Genomic DNA, 26108 nt, shown 5'->3' with positions numbered 1-26108 from the left:
AGACATTCACTCTATGCATAAAGGGAAAAGAAACTGTAGTTTCTATTGATCGCCTGAAACCGGCTTTTATTCTCGCAGCGAGCGAGTCGGACCAGTTACACCCAACGTCTCCAATGCCAAGACCAGCGACGACTAAACATACGACAGAAGATCGAGCCCCAACGCGACAAACTACCACGCGCTCTGGCCGACATGTATCGTTTCCCGTTCGTTTCGTGTCTCAGACACTGGTGGGGGAGTAGCTGTGGCCGCCAGCGCCAGAGATCCTGCACACTGTCTGGCAACACTTGCCAAGATCACGAACTCTGTCTGGCAACACTTGCCAAGATCACGAACTCTGTCTGGCAACACTTGCCAACAAGAGTGGCTGGCAACGTCAAAAAAGAAAAGGCGCGAAAGTTCGTTGGATTTTGTCCGGGTGTTGCCCGAGGATGTCTGTGACAGTTCTAACCTTTTCTAATAAAGTTCTTTTTTGTTACTGTTCGTGTTTGCCTGCTTAATGTTAGATCTAAACATCAGTAGGATTGAATGACAAAAAGGTAAACAGCATGTGTCCAGTGAGAACCTCACAGGTTGCCAGATAGATTTTATGAAAAGTAAAGCAGAATTCCTCTAATGTAGTTCAAATTATTTTTAAAGTGGCCCAAAATGTAGTAAATTGCTCAAATGTAGTTGCCTAGAGCCCTGCAAATATTCCAATCTTGCAATCCCAAAAATCAACTGTATTTTATAAGAGGAAAAAAAGGTGTAGTCCATGTGTAAGTTGACACCCAAAATGTGTTACTGTAAAAGCAAAGTCATATTGACCAGATTAGAGTTGTTGTTAGTCTATTGTTCTCTTATAGTATGGAGGCACTTTGATCTAAACAAACAAGTTAATCAGAGTTTGGACAGAATTTTCACTTTAAATTTTGAAGTAGCTGTATTTCAAACTAACTAAATTCCTTAACATGTAAATCTCTGTATTTGTGGCTGGGACAAAAGTACAGTTATGAACTAACCAGATTTCGAACTATCCAAGTTCTAATTAATGAGAAATTTCTGTAGCTGTTTTTAATAATTCTAACAAGTAACATAAATATTAAGATCTAACATAAAAATAAAATAAAAAAATAAAACTGGAATTGCAAATTTTAAATAGAAAAATATGTCATAATAAATGAGATAACTAGGAAATTCTATAAAGAGGAATAAAGAAGCGACATTTATACAATGAACTTCCATGATGATGGTAAACTGTCTGTATCTTTTGCATTAATAAATTTATTCTCCAACCTGTTCTTACATATTTTAATTTTTTTCAGCATTCAGTGCCAGTGTTGGGGAGTGTAAAGTCTTAACTATTTCCTTATTCCATTATACCACATAGCCTTCAGTTTGTGACATCTTGGATAATACTGTATTAAAAAAGCTTTTTTTTTTTACAGTATATTGATGCTTTTTAAGTCTAATTTCCAAGTTCCTTTTGGTTACTCCAATATAATTCTTAATTCCTAATTGAATGTTTTCATAAGGTATCCTGTAAACACCTGCTTTCTCCTATTTCGTTAGCTTATCTTTATCATATCTCAATATACTGTAAATATTTGGTGCTCTTTTGAAAATCATTTTAGAGCCTTTATGGTCTGTCATTCCTTTCATAATATTCTTCATGTTCTAATTAAAAGTAAACTTTGTGATTGTATCAATTCTGCCATTGTCAGTCTTTGGTCTGTTTTCTTCATAGCTTCAGTCCTGGTATTGTGCTAGTTTTATATCCCAGGGTTTTGCCATTTTCTTAATCTAATGAGTGCTTGGAATACTGCTACTTTGTATTGATAAAGGTGTTGAAATTAGTTGTATGTAGAGTAATCTGTTTGTTGGTTTAACATATACACTGGTTATATTTTCAATACGTTTACATTTTAAAATGTGATTACATGCAGTAATGGCAATTTTCTGCACCTCTTATTTTTTCATGAACATTTTTACCAAATTGACTTAAGATATCCTCATGCTACATGTTTTCAATCTATGTAAAAATTTCAGTCTAAAAATTTTTTTTCTCTTATCACAGGCCCTGGAAAAACTGCTGTGGAAAACTGATGCCTTATGCATGCAATTGTATACAATTTTTAAAAAAATGATTTTAAGTATAAGGTAGTGATTTTTGCTCAGTGATGTCAGTCATGGAGGTGTATTAAAATTGTCCCAAAACTGAATCATGATGTTGTGGTTGTTTGTCAGCTACTCATGAAGATATAATGTGGCATTGCTACGACCTTGAATGCTTTCTCTGTAAGATAATCAAGGTGCTATGATTTTTAACAATTTAAATTTTATTTTGTGACTTAAAAATTCAGCAAAATCATATTCTGGTTCTTCTGAGAAACACCTGAACTCTCCTACAATTTATTTCTAGCTGAACTCATTTCATATTAGTCCAAACTGTCGCAAAGTTTGAAGGCTTCTTACAGGAGAAGAATGAAGAATGTAATCTGAGTAAAGATTTTTTGATGTGTTACAGCAATTCTAAATTATAATTAAATCACATTCTAATGGTATTAATTTTTTATACAGTTTTTTCCCCTCTGAACTACCCCTGTGATCAAAAAGTACCGGGAATGCTTCAATAAAACAAAAGATTTGAATTTATTTATCAAAATTTACTTAATCCCCTTCAAAGTTGACAATCCTCGAAACATGCTTTAAAGTCATTTTTGTGAAAACCTTTCAGGACTTGCAGCAAATTTTGTTTTACAGCATCAATTATCTCAAAATGATGACCAGGAAGCAAAAATTTTAGTTGAGGAAACAGAAAAAAGCCACATGGTGCAATATCAAATGAATGCAGAGCTTGTGGAACTGTATTTGTTGAATTTTGACCAAAAATTCATGAACAACAAGAGAATTCTAAGTTGTTGCATTATTGTGGTGCAAAATCCGCAAGTTTTCTTGCCATAAATCAGGTTGTTTTCTATGAATTGCTTCATGCAAATAAGGGAAAATGCTCAAATAATATTCTTTGTTGACAGTTTGGCCAATTGGAAGGAATCTGTGATGCCCAACGCTATGACAATTGGATAAAATAGTCAACAAAATGATTTTGATTTTTGACTGATTGATATGCTCTATTTGGTCTTACTTTATCTTTTGAATGCCATTCACTTACTTGTTGAGCTGTCAAAAGCATAGATCCATGTTTCATTATTGCCTGTAATGATGCATTTTAAGAACAATTCACGTTGAGAAAGCATTTTTTCAGCTACTTGAATATGTTGATTTTGGAAAAAACTCAACAATTTTGGGACAACTTGAAGCAAAGTGCTGCAAGCTGAAATGATCTTTTAAAATTGCTTGACAAGATCCAAATGATACTGCAACATGTTCAATAATGTCCCTAATTGTTAAATGATCATCACTGAGTACTGAATCTCTGACTGAAGTGACGTGTTGTTCATCAAAGTGGATGGTCTACCACATCGTGGTTAACTTCAATGCATTCTCTGCCTTCCTTGAACATTATGTGCCACTCAAAACTCTTGCTTTTGATAGACTAATGTCTCCAAAGGCTTTTTGCAACATTTCCAATGTTTTGTAGCAGTAATTTTGTTGTGAAAACAAAATTTAAAGCACGCTCTGCTGAATTACACTTGACATTTTGAAAAATTGCTGGAGAAAAAATTTTTTACACACAAAACAAACATTTATTTGCAAATGAAAACAGATGATGACATACAAATTTATGCTGGATATTGATGAAAGTGTACCAAATGATGACAGTGCCTTCTTGCATGCATGCAGTTTAAATGAACCATTCCTGATACTTGATCACATTAGTACATACATGTTTGTGTATTGCAAAAATCTATACTTCTGTTCAAAGAACCTAGAATGTAGGTTGACTGAAGACTTTAAGTTGTTAGTATACTATAATATTCTTATATATTTGATAGTAATATTTTAAGAATATAAATTGTATTGAATATAAATTTATGCTATTATATATGAAGGTTGCTTAAAGTTTCTTTAGTTAAATTACATAGGTGATAACATTTTATCTGTCAAGCAAGCTACAGCTGTTTTCTGTTTCTGGACAGATGTCATTTAGTTTATTGCATGTGTGTAACAAATACAGTAGAACCTCCATTATCCGGACCTCCATTATCCGGATTTTCGATTATCCGGATTGTCCAAAATAAACAAAAATTTTACGAATTTGCGGATTTGCACTTGGCGAATTACGACACTGTCTATGTACGTGATGGAATGCATAACTTTTTTTGTTTCAACAACGTCTTACCCGGAACAGTGGCCGTAAACTCTTAAATATATTTTACGTAGTAATAAAAATATAACTTGACATACGTATTTATAAATAATTTATTTTCAAATTACATCATTTCTATGGCCAAGGGCGGCGTAAGGCATGGGCAACGTGGGCCACCGTCTATGCCTCGCGGTCCGAAGGGCCTCGCGTTTCGAAGGTTTACGCATTACTTAAAAGCCACGAACGCGACGAAAAAATTTTACTCGTCATAAAACGATAAATAGTTTGTCAAATTTTTATTCATAAGAATGCAGTTTCAACTGCTTTTTATTTTATAAAATCCGTCTTCTTGCGCCACCAGAGGGCCTTTTAAACAATAGGTGGTCTGTTAGCGTTGGTCAGTAGTAGTCCAAATTCAATACAAACGTTTGTTTCTTGAAAATTTGATCACGGTTTAAATACAGTATTTACTTTTAATATTACCGATATGTCATCGAAAAGAAAACGTGTTGTATTATCATTAAAAGACAAATTAAAGTATTTGTTTCGATTATCCGGATTTTTCCTTATCCGGACTACCTTCATCCCCAATTAGTCCGGATAATCGAGGTTCTACTGTATATTGCTCTAGAAATACACTTCGGGACTACGTCATGTCCCTGATATATTGCTCTAGAAAGTTAATGCAATAAATAATTTAATATAGAGAATTATATTGAAAGAAAAATAAAATCCAGACAGTTTTCTGTCGTGAAATTTTTAAAATTAAACTTATCAGTTATAGTGATCATCTGTTTAGATTAAGAACGTTAGATTTAGAAAAGAAAATGTGACTTAAAACATTAACATAATGAAATTTCTTTTAATAAAGGCACAAACTAAAGTATTTTCACCTAATTAAATAGACTTTACGAGTTAAGATAAAGAGATAACAAGAACAATTTATAAAGAAACAGTATTTAAATTTTGAAATTTCTACTTTCTCAAAGGCTTCAACAACAAATTGATTTTATGCTATTAATAATTCAGAGATCTCTCTCTGATACTCACTCATTGATGAAGATGGACTTCTATACTCCATCTTTGCCTGGCTGTGTGGATTGTGTTTCTAAATATACCAGCCAGGAAAGATATTGAAAAGTTGTTGTATGGTTATACCACTTTAACCACATGCAAAATAGGATAAAGAATGATCAGACTTGGGAATGATTTGATGATTAGAACTTGGTTGCTAAAACCTGGGAAGAAGCAGCAACTAAAGATTCTTCTGAACTGTTATTCTTTAAATAATAATAAATTACAAATATAACGAGCAATTATTTATTGTGACATTGCTGCAATATCAGGCTGCAATTTTTAATTAATTTAATTTAAATAATATGCTTTTCACCTCAAATTAGTAGTGTCTTGCCCCTGTACATAATATTTTTCCTGTTAGCAAGCTCCTGTACANATAAATTACAAATATAACGAGCAATTATTTATTGTGACATTGCTGCAATATCAGGCTGCAATTTTTAATTAATTTAATTTAAATAATATGCTTTTCACCTCAAATTAGTAGTGTCTTGCCCCTGTACATAATATTTTTCCTGTTAGCAAGCTCCTGTACACCATACTTTTCTTGTTAGCAATAGATTATGCCTGCCATGTATCTAACTCCTTTTAGGGAAAAATGTTTGAATTGAAATAATATGACTATCAGTATAGGCTAGTATGCTATTCACGCCAAGTAACTAATTAGTAGTTAAAACTCACTGTGTTTAGCGTTATTACTCGTTCGAGCGCTTTCGACGAATATATATTTCCATCGTCTTCAGGCGAATAAAATGTTTTAATCGAACATGAACGTTCGATAGAAGAACACATAAATTTACAATATTATGTGTTCTGCACTTTAAAAGAAACCATAGTTGGGCATGTAGAAACCATAGAAGAACACATAATATTGTAAATTTATGTGTTCTTCTATCAAACGTTCATGTTCGATTAAAACATTTTATTCGCCTGAAGACGACGGAAATATATATTCGTCGAAAGCGCTCGAACGAGTAATAACGCTAAACACAGTGAGTTTTAACTACTAATTAGTTACTTGGCGTGAATAGCATACTAGCCTATATTAAGAAATGGAAACTGCGAAAAACCTATGCTGAAACTAAAGAAACAGTGGCAGAAACTACATGCCCAACTATGGTTTCTTTTAAAGTGCAGAACACATAATATTGTAAATTTATGTGTTCTTCTATCAAACGTTCATGTTCGATTAAAACATTTTATTCGCCTGAAGATGACGGAAATATATATTCGTCGAAAGCGCTCGAATGACTATCAGTTTGCATCAGAAATTTGTATATAGTTAATTGAGGCCCTCCTGCTCCTAAGCTTTCCATATCTGGTCTCGGCTTTCATCTATCTAACTTCATTCTTGAGATTAAGGAAGGACAGACTGACGGATGACAGTGGGAATTTATAGGTGTACAGTTTTTTCAAATTGCAGTCCAATAATTTTTTTTACTTCAAAGATAGTGTTTAAAATTTTGATACAGTAAGAAAGGACTATAATTTATCATCTATTGTAGAAATATATTTCAATATGCTTGAAAATGCAAATTAATTTGTGTTTCACTCGCTACTCTCATATTTTCTTATTTGCTTAGTGTAAATGGCTGAATTCAAATCTATTATTTCACTTTGTATATTGCTGTCTATTATTTTTCTACGTCTACTGCCAGTGTATTTGAACAAATTTTAGTAGTTGAAATAAGGAAAAGGTGTCTATTAATATAAATAATACAACCAAATCATAAAAGATTTTAAACTCGTCAACTGCTTATATCTTTTGTATGACAGCTGTTAAAGTAATAAATTACAAAGTTTTACTTTAATATAACTTTAAGCTCATTATGGTGGTCCAGTTCGAGCTTAAGGTAGCTAACTGTTAAGATTACAAAGCTTAATGTAAGATTAACTGCTCAAAAGTCCTCTCTCCGAAATTTATGATAGTTGTTAATTTTGGATTTCCGATAACTTGATTATATTTTACTTTTTTAGTGAATTATCTCCTACTTGATTGATATTTATACCTAGAACTATAATGGACTAAGGTCAAGACAGTTACTGAGAGAGAAACTTTATTATTATTATTATTTTATATTTTAATTAAATTGTGAATTTAATATGTGAATGTTTAATTATTCTGAATTTTAGATATATATGTTAAATATGAATTTTTGTAGATGGCGAATTATCTGATAATATTACAGTTGAAGAATTAATAAATAATCCAACAACTTTATGTGGGACTCTCTTACATCTTGCCACAAAAGTAAGCATAATTGAGAATTATATTTCTGTAGATTTTACATTTAAGCATTCATCGTATTGCTGTTCTGAAGTCGAGATAAAAATTCTAAACAATCTAAAATTTTATTATCTACAAATTCCATCGGAAATATATCTCATTCAATTAGGATAACTTACAAATTGAATTGCTTAATATTCATTAATATAAGTGGATAAAATAAAAACATCTATTGTATGGACTTTCTGTACAGATATACAGTAATACAAATTTTTAGAAATGGCAAGTACATAAACATCTGATATTGGAAGATTAATTTAGAGAATTGAGTTTATGATATAAATGGCAGACATGTCCTTGATAATTTTGTGTCATATATAGCGCTCGTTCTTCTTCGTAGCATTTGTCTCACCCCAGAATAAGATCTGCTATGTATCATATGGTATTAGTGTAGATGTGAGTGGAGAGAGAGCTATAATGTTCCAGATTCCAACTCATGCTTTTCTTCTGGACTTGCCATATGGAATGACAACTAGCCATGAAATGAAGTCAAATTTTACTATTTCTCATGTAATGAATTACAAATTTCTATCATATGTGTTCTGATTATGTATGTTTCGATAGGATACATATGCAAAACAGAAGATTGTGGAACTCAAAACAGTTTTACAAGTTTCTAGATTTATAATGATTTTTATTACTTAAATATCTGTCCTAAATATCTGTGTTAAGGATCTGCTGATTAAAAAAGCAAGAATCAAAATGAAGAATGTTATAGAGTATATTAGTTTTATATGGGAAGCAACCTATTGATGATTATGGTTAATTATTTAATTGAGTACTGTTAAAAGCAAATTTGTAAGGTTAGGTATTTAAAAATTATTATAATTATAAAACAGTAGATTTTAATAATACAAGATTTAAATTGCGTTTAATTTCAGTTAGATCATATAGATATTGTGAGAACTTTATTATCTGCTGGAGCTAATCCTGGAATCCAGAATAATATGGGTGAAACGCCTATAGATCTAATTGCTACAGAAAGAATGACAAATGTTTATTCAGAGGAATTGCTTAAAGCTACTGCTCAATCAGAGTAAGTATATTATTATTTCATAATATTTTCTATTTTCTCTCTGTATTGCTATTAATTAATAAATCACGCAATATTTTTTCGGTAATAAAACAAATTTATTATTATAATATTTCATTTAATGTGGATTTTTCATATTAATCACATACAGTGTGTGTTTTTATTCTTCTCTTACTTCAATGAAACTTAGTGTTTAAATTATAAATAAATTAGTGTTTATATTTCATGCTTAAACAGTCTAAAGATATGGCTAAATGATGTCACTATCTAGACTACCAAATAACATTAAAAAATATACAAATATGAATATCTTTAAGCCTGATAACTATGTTGAAGCCAAATAATCAGGCTATATCACTGCTACTATTGTTAATTAAGTGGTAAGTAATTACAGTAGATCCCCCTATAAGACGGGTTTCTATAATTACGATTCCTATAAGAAGGTGAAAAAATTGTGGCGGTATCCGTAAACAACGGTAAAAAAACTCTTATAATTACGTAAAACGTCATCGGGCAGCCGAACTACTTTCCGCCGTCCAGCGCCACACTACAGACAGTTTAGGCAGGTAAATTGAGTTTAGTATCGTCTGTACATATAATTATATATAAATTATATATAAATTAGGTACTGTATATATAATTATATATTAACTTAATTTATTGTAACTTTATTATAATTATATATATATACTTTCCGCTGTCTAGCGCTACGGAGAGTTATGCGAGCTATTGTCTGTACAGTATGTAAATTAGGTACCATAAGTCTAATATAGCACTGTAATTTTATACATTTCTTGTGAAAGAAACATTTCTTATTCAACAGCGATTAAAATTATTTATATTAATGATGTCTCCAAAGTTCAACAAAGTTTTCGCCGAAAAATAACATCAGAAATCGCGGTTGCGGTTTGCTGCGCTGTTCCACGACGAAAACAAGCTTGAGAAACGGCGATGTTGAATGGTGCACACTTGGTAAGTAATCCTACAATTTTTTGTTTATAGCGTAGTTTATACGGATTATTTCCAAAAAAAATATATGTATTTTGGAAATGTTGAGTCGGATTAGTCTAGAATTGATTAATTTTATGGAAGAAAACCTTTCAAACAGCCGTAATCCGTAAACTTCACACGTGTTGGGCTGTGATTCCTATAAAATTGATTCATAAAGAATGGAACGTATCTATCATCTTATAGGGGATCTACTGTACTTAGCATTTAATTAATTAAATAAAATGTGAAACTATGTGAAAATTTTTTCCATGCACCAGGACTTTATAGAACATATATTTGAGAAATTCCAGAAATGCATACTACGTTTCATTTTATAAACATTATTTTGGATGGCTGAGGTGGCTAGGGTATCAGCCTACAGTTCTGGGAGCTGGAATTCAATTAAGATGAGAACTCCAGGGATTTTTATGGATGGTCTATCCCAGATATGTTTGGCTCTGTCCCTTACTACTAAGTGCCCTCATTGCTTGGCAAACCTATGATGGATATTTGATAAAAATTGCCAGGACAAATAAAATTTTAAATTTACAAAATTTAAGAAAATTTTTAAAGAAGACAATATATAAAAATCTCTTCTCACTTTGTCTTTTTGCACACACACAATCAAATTGACAGTTTCATGGTGGAGTTGACCTTTCATTGAGACCATCTGGTAACAAAAAAAGACAAAGTGAGAAGACATTTTTATGTATTGTCTCCTTTAAGAATTTTTTAAAATTTTGTAAATTTATGATGGATATGATTAAAAAGGCTCTATTAGTGCCTACATGGTGGAAAGAGACAAAAGTGAAAGGAAAAAAATGTATTTTTTTACATATATCATTTTTAAAATATGAGGTATATCAATTTTAAAGTACACAAATTTATATTTAAAATATTTAAATTAACTGTATTTTTTTAAAGCTATAATTTAATACTAATATACTATCACTGCATATCGGGTTGTATATAATACAATAAATCTGACTTACGGAACCTCTGCTATAATTTAAATATGACTTTGGGAAATAATAATAGATGGGTTTGATGTAGCCACTTTTTTAAATTACTCAAGTTTGAATAGTAGTTATTATTTGTATTTGTTAATATTTGCCTAAAAATTTACGGAAATCATAAAATAATTATTTTTCAGATGTTCTTCCCAAATTATTAAATAACTATAGCAGGGCTGGCCAAATCTTCTCATGACAGGAGCCATATATCATTATTAGAAATATGATAGTCACATGCTCTATTGAATCTGCATTTTTATATACTATATATATATTTGGTTCATACAAATGTACAGTACTCTTTCTTAGCTTACAGTTACGTATTCAAGTTAATTTACGAGTTATACTTACAATCCATATGCTTATTGCACTCAATAATAATTAGCAAACTTACAAAAAGTACTATGTATGCATACGTATCAAGTTTATAAAAAAAAATTGTATAAATATACAGGAACTACAGTAAGAGTCTAGAAAGGCCATATGTGGCTCTCAAGCTGCAATTCGGAACTATAGGATTGTGAATATTAGAGAATATTTCAGTATTAGGTTCATAAATATAGAAGCTTATCATTTTAACAGATTCCTTGGGCCGCCGAAAATGATCTGTTGTTCCGAGAATCCATTTTATCGTGAACAACGGATTTTCCACACACCCACGAAAATATCTGTTGTTCGAAAAAATTTCCATTTTTTAACCCCTATATATAACAAATACCAGTACTTGAAGTTATTCAGTCTCTTGAGATCTCTATTCTTTATCCTATAGTATGTGTATATTATGCCGTATTTGTGTACAACAAAGCTGACGAAAATTGTACATACTGTAAGCATAAAGAGAGTCAAATTACATATGCTCATTAGCACTTTGCTTGACTTCATGATTTGCTTAAAAGACTCATCCATCTTGATTTCTTTTGATACCACTTTTCCGTCTGTTGAATACAACATTGCTTGATACTAGCAATGTCATGTACAGTATAGCCTGTTCATTTATGCTGAAACTTGTCAGGAAAGTCTTCATGGCTTGGAAATACTTGATGACCTTGCTAATTTTCACCACTACACTTGGACCAGACAGAATGTTTGTTAGGTGCCTCCTTCTCAATTGTATCAGCTGGCTGATTATCTTTATACAATTCTTCAATTGTACATATCCTAAATGTAACAAGTGCATCATCAAACTACAAATTTCCAGAAACACTCAAATATTAACTAAATGTTGATAAATTTGGGGTAGAAAAATCCATTATTATGAGAAATCCATTGTTCTGTAATCAGTTAAAATGAGATTCTACTGTAATTGATTCTGATTTGAATTAGAAATCTAAAGATTTTTGTTAAGTTATATCTTCACTAAAATTTATACTTATAATCTGTGGATTTCTTTGATATATAATATTTGTATTAAACATTATTTTTATTAACAATAAGTCTTTAACCCCCTTTCTTTAAGATATATATTACAGATATACAGGGTGTCCATAAAGTTTCTTTACAACTTAAAAAATTTATTGCAAAGGCGGCAATTGATAGGATATCTTAATCAGACTTGTTCTGTTGTACTGAGTGGTTTTCAAAGTTTTTCTACTTCATTTAACACACCACTATATGGGCACCATTAGTTGCATGAAGCATATCAAGACTGTACTCAACTTCTTGCCATATTTGCTGTAGCATAGCCTCATCAATGGTTGCTATTGTATCTGTTATCTTTTGCTTTAGTACAGTAATGTCCTGTATCTTTGTTCAATACATGATATCTTTAACATAGCCCCAAAGAAAAAAATCCAGAGGTGTGATATCCTTGGTGGCCATGGAATTGGTCCATCCCTTCCAATCCAACAGTCTGGAAATGTTTGATTAAGAAAGTCACAAACATGCAGTCCCCAATGTGGTGGGGCACCATCCTGCTGGAACATGATGGTTGGTTGAAGGTCCTGCAGTTGTGGGGCCACATAATTGATCTCTTGTGGGAGAAAAATGGACCAAAAATTTGATTGCACATAATGTAATGTGATTAAAAACATCGAAAACCACTGAGTACAATAGAAGTCTGATTAAGATATGACTTTGCAATCAATTTTTTAAGTTGTAAAGAGACTTTATGGACACCCTGTACTTTATTACACATATATAGAATATTATTAGAATGANGTTTATTACGTACAACACCTCAGTGCAGGGTATTTACATTTATTCAAGTGTTGTGCAAATCATGGCTTCTAAAAAACAGAAAGGTGATTTCAATTGAAACAATGCAAAAAATCATCAGAAGGAGTGAAAGTTGACAAAAACTTCCTTGTCGAATGGGGAGAGGTTCAAGAGTTTACCAACACTCATTATCCAAACAGAGCTGAGGCCAACGGTATCAATGATCTCTACAATGACACCCTTGCCCGTCATTTCCAATAGGTGTTGAAGAAGAGAGAGAAACAGACCATCTTGGACATGTTTTTCAAGAAGCCAGCAGGAAAAAAACAAAGGATGGAACAAGAGGAGTTGACCCTGCAAGCTCCGGTAGTCTCTCCTGAATTTGACTCCGATTAAAAAACAATAAAAAAAAAAAGACCCGCTGCAATGTATAAAAAGTCTGTATCTGTATGATGTGTGAAGAAAGTGTTCCTCCACCTCCTCCTCACAACATTCGACTACCCGGCATAATTGGTGACTGCTCCATTTTCATTTTTTTGTTATAGTACAGTACGGTTATTTTATGCTGAGGAATGAATTATATGTTTTAACGTGTATTTCTATGGGAAAATGCGTTTCGTATAACGGACTTTTCACTTAATGGATGTGCACCTGGAACAGATTAAGTATGTTATACGAGGCACCACTGTATGTTGATTTTAAGAGGTAAGAGTTTAATGCAGAATGATGATATTTGAATTTTCTTGCCAGTGTTACTAAATCTATTCAGAATTACACAACTTTTCCAGTAAGAAAATTTCTTTATTAAAATGAATGCTTTTGGCCTCTTTCAGGATCTTTCTTCAGTTTTAACTGTTACAAACTGAACATCTGCTAAGAATCTCAGTAAACATCTAATTTGTAGTAGTTAAAACATAAAGCAGGCCTCTGAAAGAGGCTGAAAATGTTTGTTTTAATAAAGAAATTTTCTTGCTGGAAGAATGAGAAAGGTATTTTGTAATTCTGTGATGGTTCCAGCTTCAGAAGAGTTGTTATTAATCCACTCTTTGCAAGTAAACAATTTGTTTGGTTACTATATATAATAAAACATCTGCAGCAAATTAAATATGTCATAAGTGTAATTTATATAGTTACTTGTTAGTAAATTATTAAAAAGTCTCATAACTGACACTAATTCAATTTTACATCTTTGCTTTTCAGTAGCTAACTCTATAGTGAGATACTGTTATTATTATAAAAGATCTAAGCTCAAATCTTTGATTTTTTAATAGGAAATTTGAATTGGAATATGATTTTCCATTCTTTACTCATGCATTCATGAGCAAACAATGGATATAGTGGAGATATAGTGAAAAATGGATATAGTGAATAGTGGGTCAGGCTATCTTAGTAGATAAAATGAATAGACTGTCTCTTGTGCTTCTACTTCATAGAAAATTTCAATCTAATCTAAACAATGTAAAAGAAAATGTTCATTGTATCAGAAAATTTCATAATTACAGTAGAGCATCATTTATCCAAATCAATTGGGGACTGGAGTTGATTATGTACGAAAAATTATATTAACCTATCCCATGTTGAAATTTTTCTCCATTGTGTGTCACTTTGCACTGAATTTTTGCCAATGTTAAGCCTAACATAAATTTTTATAATAATAATCATGGCTATTGTATCGTTAAAAATTATTTCTTTATTTTGTACAAACAAAATAAATATATTGAAAAACATAAAAACATAAAAATTATACTTTAGNTTCACTTATAAATTTAAACAAGTGCAAAACACGGAACAGGTTAACCAACAAGAATTTGGAAAATCTGCTGGTTGTTTCAACATCTGCCATTACGCCAGACATCAAGAAGATTGCCGCCAGCATCCAATCTCAGCCATTGCATTAATCATTTGGAGGTCCGGCCCCCAGTCAGTAAACTTAATCCTAATTTGGCCCTTCTTCAAAAAAGGTTGTGCATCCCTGTGTTCACCTTTAACATCTAGAATGATTCTAGGAGATGGATGATAGCTAAAGTGTATTTATTTGTTACATTTTTCCATCAAATTTTTCTACTAATGGTTACATATGTATGGGAATATACATCTTTTCTCTCAAATGCTTTATAATGATAATATATGGAGGAAATCTTTTATTTTTTTATAATGGTACATTATATTTTAGTTTTAGATTTTAAATTTCTGATATTATAAGTTGAATTTAACTTTTTCTATATTTTATTGAAATTAATGAAGATTGTACATGTTAAATTAATATGAAATCTGTGCATATGTATAAGAAATTCAAAATTAATCTAGTTATAAATTAACTTTGATAAAATTTTTATAGTTTAAATCGAATATCTCAACTAATTAATGCAGGATTGAGCGTGAATGTTAAAGATTCTCCAAATAGTGGAAATACACCATTACATTGGGCAGCTTGTTTTGGTAATAAAGAAACAATCGAATTACTTATCAGTAAGTACTGAAGTTTTGAAATATTTAGAATAAAATTATGGGTGTGTCTAGCTGACAAGCAGCTAAACAAGCCAATATACTTTGGTGGTTCTGAATAGGGGGCATGAAACATTTCAGGCTTCCCAGTCTTTCAAAGAGAAAATGTGAAAGATTGGGGAACCACAGAAATTACCAGGATTACAGGTTTTTGAAGTTCCAATTTGGTGAATTGGATTTCAGTAGAGTCACTTGTGTGATATTAAAAGCTCAAAATGGATAAGATATCGAGAACAAGACATCTTCAGTTATATTTAACAAATTTCTAGCCGAATATACAAAATGTTGTCTCTCTTCATCAGCTGCAAGTCTCCATTAAGTCTTAATTCAATACTAAGATTATTATATTTTAAACTTTTATATTATTAAACATTTATCTATTTTAAAATTAAATTTATTTTTATAACACACAATACATTTTTTCACAAAACTTGGAAAATATTATCACTTTTTTTCATAATTTATACACACTAAGTTTTTGGATTTTTTTTGTTTTAAATTTTATAAACTTCAAATTTTTTAAAATTTTAAATGAAGGAATTTCCTCAAGAAAACAATATTTATTGATTTGAAAGTAAATGTTTTCAGTTCTGTTATCTTCTAGTTCTAGTTATCATTTCAGAGTTAATAATCTAATCCTTGCTTTACCACTAAGTAAAAAATGACGGAGAACCACTAATATAACTCTTTTATATGAAAGGGACTGTGTTATTGGCTTAGCTGCTTATCACCTAGATGCATCCTATAATTCTGTTATAATCCCCTTATTGTTTCTAAAATTTATGATTTGATTTTAAAAATATAAGCTTAATTCTATTCTAATGTTTAACCAAGTTACTTGGGTGCACTGATATTTATCATTATTAATAATAAAACTGTATAGTGATCTGTTCAAATATTCTGCATAGCAATCAATATGTACAAATCATGTTAGTTTATATATAAGCAGGCTAACACACAACTCTGGCATGGTATATATGTATACACACCATGCGGGGTAATGCGTGCTGGCTGAGTGCCATAGGTGAGTGTTTACAGACATTGAATGCATCCTTGGTGGCACCATATGTAACCAAGGATGGTTCTCATGTTTAAATATATCAGGAAGAGGAGATCGGACTGGAGCCTTGGGTTGCGTAACTGGCAACACATCCGCTCCATAAGCGGCATTTGGGAGTTTGAGTACCACTTTGGACTGCTTCTTTTCTTCTAGACTTTTCTAAATTATTTAATTCAATTATAATTATTAAATCTAATAAGAGATGGCACCTAACACTGCCCTCTAGTAACAAATTAGTTAGTAATTAATTGAAAATAATCGTGATATAAGCCCGATATAAATAAATAAATAAGTTTATTGATTTAGCAAATTGCTTTTACAAGGGGATAAATATAATAGCCCAATATAATCCAGTAGTTGTTGGCTTATTACTATCTGTTTATATTAATAGAATTTTTTAATTCCTAATTTTTAACAAAAAGATGTCAAGAACAATTTTTTGATATCTTTATGTTAATCCTATGAATTCAATTCAACAACAACACTTTTTTCGTGGCATCATTTGTATGTAACTAGTCATGATGACGCAAAACTTAATATTTCTGAAAGGCATCTTGTTTTGTGTGATGTGCTATTTATAGTAAAATGTGGCCAATGTAACACAAGTACAGAAATTGCAGCTTAAATCTTTTTTTGTATTGCACAGTGTTTTTGAAGTATCTAATACGTTATTATAGCCTTAAAGTCTAGCATGTAGCTATTTGACTATTAGAAAATTAGGCTCTAGCTGCTTGTCTATATCTTTGTATATCTTCAATCGATAAATAGATTATATAACTAAAAACTGCTGTCTGTTTGTAGCAAAACTTGTAATTATCAAATTGCTAACTGCCAAATTAACTTTTGGGTTATAATATGCTAATTAATGCAATGAACAAAATAATTTGGACTGAAAGTAGTAGTTAGATAGCAATTTGATGATTTTATGTTTGGATGTTCTTATACAGAAAATTGTACTTAAAAAAAACAAGCATTTATATTGAATAACTGTTTTTCATTAAAAAAATATTAAAATTATAGAAAATATATTCAGCTTAATTTTTACATTATTAATACTATATTTTGTAGATGATAATTTTTCTTTTTAATTTTTTATAAAGATCATGGAGCAGATGTCAATATAGTTAATTCAGCTGGAACTACTCCATTACATGATGCTGTGGAAAGAGGAGAATTACAGATTGTAGAAAAATTAATAAAAAGTGGAGGAAATTTATTTGTCAAAGCAACAAAAGGGTAAGATTAAAAGTAGTATTTTAAACTTAAAGTAATAAACAATTGCTTCATTAATAAATTACAAAGAAGCAACCTTTGAGCAGTTAAAATTTTATAATTTGCCGGTCACTTTACCTAGCCTTGGAAGTTTTAATTGTTTTAATTTTCTCATATTATTTAATTATATATGTATTTTTGTAAATGCAATGTTGTGTGTTTCATATTAATTTGATTTTTGGAACCCCAAGGATGGCCATTTACATGGCCAAAAATGTTTATTTGAATATAAAGTTTTAACTGCTCAAAGGATGCCTCTTTGTAACTAGTGTTTTCAGTTTAAAAATAATTCTTGTCTGTCTGCCTGTCCTTTGTTAACCTCAAGAATAGAGTTAGATGGAAACTGAGACCAGACATGGAAAGCTTAGGAGTCTCTGGTCCCTAAGCTTTCCATATTTGGTCTCAATTTGCATCTGAAAAGTGCCAAAAAGTTACTGTGCACTAAGAAATTTGTAATGACATTAAAGTTATATGTACAGCATTGCATAGAAGTCTGTAACTTGTACATCCTATGTTTCCACTTTCTGGTAGATGGCATCCCGCTTGCACACAGATATTTTGGTTTTTGAACTACAGTTTTTGGAAGATTTCTTTGCTGATTGCATAATCTCTCATAGAATCTGGCCTGCTAGGTCTCTGGGCTTCACTCCCCCCCAGGTTTTTAGGCCTCTGGGAGAAATTTGCAGCAATTGCTATAGGAGAAACTGCAATATTGTATATAAAACTTCACTTTTATTAAAATTTTACTTAAATATTTTCCACTGCAAAGTAACGTTTTGAACACCCTGTAGACATTATCTTGATGTTTTACAAAACATTTATAAGTGATCAGAATTATTAAATTAATTCTAACTGTTAAAATGATTACACTATAATAGTTCTGTCTACTCCTATTACTAAATTATTTAAAAATTTAATTCAATTAAAGTATCCTAATAAAAATATCTTATAATTTGTAGGTGTTTGGTTAATCAATGCATGTGTTGGTCTACAGTTGATTATTACATACAGTATAATGTCCGAATAGCGTTAATTGCTGGGACTGAGAAGTTTGTCCGCTATTCTGAGGTACATGTTGGTGACCATATTTTATTTTAACCCAGTCATTATAAAGTAAAGAATATGATGGATTACAAAAATATCAGATTTGCATTAGGAATGTGAAAATACAGAAAAGTATACATAGCGCATATATAATTAAAATATATATATTGTATATTATTTATTTCTTCAGCTGTAAAAATCATATTTTAATTGAATTCTAAATATCACACAGATTGTGTAGGATACTTTAATTAAATGGAACATAAAAATTACGACAATATATAAACAATCCGAGCAGAAGTAATTAAAAAGAAAAATGAAACTGTTATTACGAATAGAAGGGTAGACAAAGGTTTGTTTAGGCAATGAATGTCGAGTTATTTGCTAGCCACTTCCAGGGATAAGAAATGTATTTGGTATTCTTTCATTTATAACATCATTTATGATCTTAGTAACTAATAAAATTGATACAGTGATTTGTCTGCTTTGTAGTTATCAAGTAGGTGTAATTTTTTGAACATTTTTGCTTTTTTCAATAAATGATTTATTAAAAATTACTTTAGCCACCACAAAGCTGTTAAGATCATAAATTATGTCATAAATGTGAGAAAATCAAATATCTTTCTACACTTTAACCCAGTGTTTCCCAACCTTTTTTGTGCTATACCCCACCTAAGCCTTTCTAAAATTCTTATGCTCCCCTAACAAATACAGCAGCTATACGGTTAATTTAAACTCTGGACGAGTCCATTTTAGAATTGTCCCCCTGTGGGCATGGGCTCCACGTTGGAAAACACTGCTTTAACCTGTCCCATGTTATTCCCAACATATCTTTGGGTTGTTTCAACTGACCTTGACCAGTTGACCTGAGTTATCTCGTTTCAGCATTGAAACGTTTTTGAAACTAGATGTCACTAGTTGTTATAATTTTTATATTAAAACTAACTTTCAAAATATAATTTTTTTGCTTATTACATTTATTAATATATCTATTTTGTTTGTGAAAAATAAAAAAAATAATTTTGGACGATACAATAGCCAATTATTTTTTCAAAAATGTGTAATTTTTGTTAGGCTTTACATCGATGAAAATTCAACATGGCGTCACATGCAACGAAGAAAACTTTGAACATCAGATATATTAAATTGCCTTTGTAGCATGATCTTTGAACTTCCACAATAATAAACACTGTTGTCTTAACCTTAGAGCTTGCTATGCAGAAAAGTTTATAGTTTCTTGTTACCGTAAACTTAATTCTAACAATAAGACAAAAGTTTAATAACATTAATATATATGATGAGAAATGTTAATTAACAACTTAACCAGATTAGTGTTTTCTAACAGATAGAGAGTATTGTTTGGCATTTTACAATCTGATCTCCTTCCCATTCCTATTTTAAGCCAGTCTTTATTTGATGCCTACGGTCAAAATGTTTCCTCTGAAAGAGTATTTGAACTGTTTCTTTGTTTTAAAGTATTTTATATGTAATTAATTCTTTTAGAACATTGAAGGCAGGACATTGCATTTTTGTAAGGTTGGTTATGGATGATGATGTTATTTAGAGTGTCTGTTATTTAGAAGTAAATATAATAGATGTCCTATTTGAAGGGTTTGGGGAATATAAAAATGTCCATTAAGTAGAGGTGTACGCTATTTGGGAGTGTTCGTTAATGGAGGATTACCTATTACTTATGTGAGAGTAGCCAAGGGTATACGTAAATTACCTATATCACTTACTGGCGCACGATCGTGTGATCGGCTCTCTAAACTTTTTATAGGAGGGCGGTAATATTTAGGAAAAGGGGATTCAAGATTGTGAAGTCTTTATCCCAAATTGTCAGGGTCCCGACACCAGTTAATCAATCTTATAACATGCGGATTAACACGCGTGAAGTATACTTATTACGATTCATAGTAGGNTTATATGTATAGATTAGTATTATTAGAATATATTATCAGTATATCTGAAGTACAGAGCTCCCGTTGGGATTAGGCTTGCTCCCTTGTTTATTACATACAACACCTCAGTGCAGGGTATTTACATTTATTCAAGTGTTGTGCAAATCATGGCTTCTAAAAAACAGAAAGGTGATTTCAATTGAAACAATGCAAAAAATCATCAGAAGGAGTGAAAGTTGACAAAAACTTCCTTGTCGAATGGGGAGAGGTTCAAGAGTTTACCAACACTCATTATCCAAACAGAGCTGAGGCCAACGGTATCAATGATCTCTACAATGACACCCTTGCCCGTCATTTCCAATAGGTGTTGAAGAAGAGAGAGAAACAGACCATCTTGGACATGTTTTTCAAGAAGCCAGCAGGAAAAAAACAAAGGATGGAACAAGAGGAGTTGACCCTGCAAGCTCCGGTAGTCTCTCCTGAATTTGACTCCGATTAAAAAACAATAAAAAAAAAAGACCCGCTGCAATGTATAAAAAGTCTGTATCTGTATGATGTGTGAAGAAAGTGTTCCTCCACCTCCTCCTCACAACATTCGACTACCCGGCATAATTGGTGACTGCTCCATTTTCATTTTTTTGTTATAGTACAGTACGGTTATTTTATGCTGAGGAATGAATTATATGTTTTAACGTGTATTTCTATGGGAAAATGCGTTTCGTATAACGGACTTTTCACTTAATGGATGTGCACCTGGAACAGATTAAGTATGTTATACGAGGCACCACTGTATGTTGATTTTAAGAGGTAAGAGTTTAATGCAGAATGATGATATTTGAATTTTCTTGCCAGTGTTACTAAATCTATTCAGAATTACACAACTTTTCCAGTAAGAAAATTTCTTTATTAAAATGAATGCTTTTGGCCTCTTTCAGGATCTTTCTTCAGTTTTAACTGTTACAAACTGAACATCTGCTAAGAATCTCAGTAAACATCTAATTTGTAGTAGTTAAAACATAAAGCAGGCCTCTGAAAGAGGCTGAAAATGTTTGTTTTAATAAAGAAATCTTCTTGCTGGAAGAATGAGAAAGGTATTTTGTAATTCTGTGATGGTTCCAGCTTCAGAAGAGTTGTTATTAATCCACTCTTTGCAAGTAAACAATTTGTTTGGTTACTATATATAATAAAACATCTGCAGCAAATTAAATATGTCATAAGTGTAATTTATATAGTTACTTGTTAGTAAATTATTAAAAAGTCTCATAACTGACACTAATTCAATTTTACATCTTTGCTTTTCAGTAGCTAACTCTATAGTGAGATACTGTTATTATTATAAAAGATCTAAGCTCAAATCTTTGATTTTTTAATAGGAAATTTGAATTGGAATATGATTTTCCATTCTTTACTCATGCATTCATGAGCAAACAATGGATATAGTGGAGATATAGTGAAAAATGGATATAGTGAATAGTGGGTCAGGCTATCTTAGTAGATAAAATGAATAGACTGTCTCTTGTGCTTCTACTTCATAGAAAATTTCAATCTAATCTAAACAATGTAAAAGAAAATGTTCATTGTATCAGAAAATTTCATAATTACAGTAGAGCATCATTTATCCAAATCAATTGGGGACTGGAGTTGATTATGTACGAAAAATTATATTAACCTATCCCATGTTGAAATTTTTCTCCATTGTGTGTCACTTTGCACTGAATTTTTGCCAATGTTAAGCCTAACATAAATTTTTATAATAATAATCATGGCTATTGTATCGTTAAAAATTATTTCTTTATTTTGTACAAACAAAATAAATATATTGAAAAACATAAAAACATAAAAATTATACTTTAGAAGTTAATGTAGTATCAAGAACATTTGATTCAGCACGACACACATCCAGACACACAGTCCTCAGAAAAACACCACACAAAAGTGCCAGTGCTGCCAGCTAAAACACACCAACAAAAAAATATTGGAGTAGCCCAGGACATAGCAAAAGGTTGCAGCACCACAGCACTAGCGGAAATTTAAATTTTCCGACTGGAACGTTTTCGATTGACCGGCTTTCGGATAAACGACACTCTGTTGTATTTGCCTCTTGTAAATCAATGCTTTCATTAGTTTGTTTTATAATTGTTTTGTTTTAGTAAAATAAAATAATAATAATTTTTATTTTTTAATTTAAATTGTATTACAAGTTAATATATTTATATAGATACATTAAATTTATTTTGAAGGAAATAATTTGCAACAAAGGAGCAATTCAATGGATTCTCTCTCAAGCGGCAATGACATTCTTTCTCCCTCAGTCAGCCGCCTGTCAATTCTTTCATCTGATTCACCATTAAAACATGAATTAGGAGAACCTCCCTATTCTTATGTAAGGAAAATTTTAACTATTACTTATTAAATTTAAATTTATTGTTTAGAACTTTGTAGTAAGAGAGTTTTATTTTGAATTTAATATATTTTAATTATTTTAAGTCTAGCGATCATTAATGCTTAGTCAAAGGAAACAGTTTACATCCTAAATAACTTTTCGCATATTCGAGTGAATATAATAAATGGAATTTTTCAGAAAGATTAATATGTCGAATCAACACTTTAAAAGCAATTAATTTATATTTATTTGGATTGTGGAAGAATAAACATAAATTTACTTGATTTTCTAGAAAAAATTGTTTGGAGATTTGCTATTTTTGTATTGTATGGTGTAAGAACTCTGCTTGTTCTGTCATCCCGAGGCTTTTGTGTATTTGTAGAAACATCGTAGAAAATGCTACTAAAGAAAACAGTCAAATTTAAATTGCAACCCATAATGAACCATGTCATTATATTCAAAGTAGGTTGCATATTTTAAAAGATTTTCAAACAAATAATAGAGTTACTGAATTTTTTTCTATGTTATTTTAAGATAGAAATGAGTTCTTTAAAAAATTGCATCTTGTCTAATATGTTCACCATTTCTTAATAATCCCACTGTATCATAATGTGGATTTTTTTTACAGACTTACTTTACCAAAGATAGAACTTAATTACCAGTAATTTTCATCCATTTATTAAACTATTTTTTTTTCCAAAATGCATTTTAGGCTTTATGTCCCCTCTTCAGTTGGAATATACTTTATATTATACACAAAACTTGTAATAAAAAGTGTACAGTACTTCAACTGAAGAGATTTTGGTGAAAAAATTATTAAATAAATGGATGAAAGTTACTGGTAATTAATTTCTATCTTTGCTATAATAAGTCTGTAAAAAGTTCACATTATCCTGTAGTGAAATTATTAAGAAACAGAAATTAGTTCATTGAATAATCTGGACTATAAGTGGAATCATAAAATTCCAAATCTATACTAATATTATAAAAGATAATGTTTGTAAGTTTGTTTGCAGCAGGTAATCTCCGAAACTACTCATCTGATTTCAAAAATTCTTTCATCAATATTTAGAATAGAACCTCAGGGTGGACATAGGCTGTATATTATTCCATTAAACATTCATATAAATTAAAATATATAATCTAGGTTAAGGCTTTTATGTCCAACAGATGGCGCTACGAGTATGACACCCTAAGTTTACTTTTCTGTGAGGCATTATGCTTTTCTGTGAAAATAACTAAAGCAGATCATCTTCTATCTATCTATATAAATAAAAATGTAATGTTTGTTTGTTCCTACCAATTCCTTTGAAATTTTGACACAACGCTGCATTGTAATATGCACATGTTTTTATATAATATACATGTCGAAATCCCCCCCCCAGGAGATGGACAGGATTAAGTCTTACTATAAAGAACTCTGCCTCTATTTATACTATTTTAGATGCAGTTTTTTGCGTTTTTGATTGCGTTTTTATAGGGTACGTCAACAGAATACACACTACAAAGGGATTTTTCGATATTCCCCCCCCACAGGGGAGAAGGNTAGTTGTTATAATTTTTATATTAAAACTAACTTTCAAAATATAATTTTTTTGCTTATTACATTTATTAATATATCTATTTTGTTTGTGAAAAATAAAAAAAATAATTTTGGACGATACAATAGCCAATTATTTTTTCAAAAATGTGTAATTTTTGTTAGGCTTTACATCGATGAAAATTCAACATGGCGTCACATGCAACGAAGAAAACTTTGAACATCAGATATATTAAATTGCCTTTGTAGCATGATCTTTGAACTTCCACAATAATAAACACTGTTGTCTTAACCTTAGAGCTTGCTATGCAGAAAAGTTTATAGTTTCTTGTTACCGTAAACTTAATTCTAACAATAAGACAAAAGTTTAATAACATTAATATATATGATGAGAAATGTTAATTAACAACTTAACCAGATTAGTGTTTTCTAACAGATAGAGAGTATTGTTTGGCATTTTACAATCTGATCTCCTTCCCATTCCTATTTTAAGCCAGTCTTTATTTGATGCCTACGGTCAAAATGTTTCCTCTGAAAGAGTATTTGAACTGTTTCTTTGTTTTAAAGTATTTTATATGTAATTAATTCTTTTAGAACATTGAAGGCAGGACATTGCATTTTTGTAAGGTTGGTTATGGATGATGATGTTATTTAGAGTGTCTGTTATTTAGAAGTAAATATAATAGATGTCCTATTTGAAGGGTTTGGGGAATATAAAAATGTCCATTAAGTAGAGGTGTACGCTATTTGGGAGTGTTCGTTAATGGAGGATTACCTATTACTTATGTGAGAGTAGCCAAGGGTATACGTAAATTACCTATATCACTTACTGGCGCACGATCGTGAGATCGGCTCTCGAAACTTTTTATAGGAGGGCGGTAATATTTAGGAAAAGGGGATTCAAGATTGTGAAGTCTTTATCCCAAATTGTCAGGGTCCCGACACCAGTTAATCAATCTTATAACACGCGGATTAACACGCGTGAAGTATACTTATTACGATTCATAGTAGGAGACATTTAATAAAAAAACGAAATAATAAATTTAATAAAACAAGAAAATAAATCATACAAAAATCTCAATGAACGAGAGATAGAAATACCACAAATAACATACAAATCGAGAGGTAGCTATACTTATCTTCTACACTATTCGCGATCGAGAGAGAGAGCTCACAAAAATCGTTATAAAACATACGACCTGTTTCAGTTGTCGTTCGTCTTCTTCTCTGTATGCAAGGGACACTTTGGAGATAAAGTTCATTTACTTCTTCGTATGGGAGATCACTATGTGCACAAATATAAAGGTATCACTTCTATGTGCAGACTCTAGACTTATTCTGTATGTGACTCGTCTAAGGACGTTGGTCATCAGGAGGGAAACGTATGTGGAGTTTGGACGCTTTCGGATCTGTCGCTGAACTCCTCGAATTCTGACAAGTTCCCTGTATATCTTCGGAATACCGACCAATCATCGGCCAGTAACTCTTTCGTGAGAACGGATGAAAGGGGGATGAATGAGGGGTAACCATTTCCCATCTGAGCAGGATTTTAACCAGATAAGGGAAAGTCAGAGGATGTTCTCTTCTGTGAAAGGAAGTA

At 31.2% G+C, this 26108-nt stretch overlaps 2 protein-coding genes across 2 annotated transcripts in view; both read left to right on the top strand.

Moving 5' to 3' along the window:
- LOC111636930 (tankyrase-like) overlaps positions 1-17631 on the top strand; it is a 27020-nt gene extending 9389 nt beyond the window's left edge. Inside the window, exons 3-6 of the mRNA XM_023382317.1 lie at positions 7489-7577; positions 8495-8649; positions 15142-15272; positions 17469-17631. Coding sequence (XP_023238085.1) covers positions 7489-7577; positions 8495-8649; positions 15142-15272; positions 17469-17608 — 515 coding nt within the window. The 3' untranslated portion in view covers positions 17609-17631. The remainder of the gene's footprint in view (positions 1-7488; positions 7578-8494; positions 8650-15141; positions 15273-17468) is intronic.
- Positions 17632-22818: 5187 nt separating this feature from the next.
- LOC111636934 overlaps positions 22819-26108 on the top strand; it is a 20552-nt gene continuing 17262 nt past the window's right edge. The window contains exon 1 of the mRNA XM_023382321.1: positions 22819-22968. Coding sequence (XP_023238089.1) covers positions 22855-22968 — 114 coding nt within the window. The 5' untranslated portion in view covers positions 22819-22854. The remainder of the gene's footprint in view (positions 22969-26108) is intronic.

This window comes from Centruroides sculpturatus, unplaced genomic scaffold (genome assembly GCF_000671375.1).
Source record: "Centruroides sculpturatus isolate CEXI.00-Female unplaced genomic scaffold, Cexi_2.0 scaffold128, whole genome shotgun sequence".
Classification (NCBI taxonomy): domain Eukaryota; kingdom Metazoa; phylum Arthropoda; class Arachnida; order Scorpiones; family Buthidae; genus Centruroides; species Centruroides sculpturatus.
The sequence above is the reverse complement of the archived record's forward strand: the minus strand, read 5'-3'. Positions and strand labels throughout refer to the sequence as shown.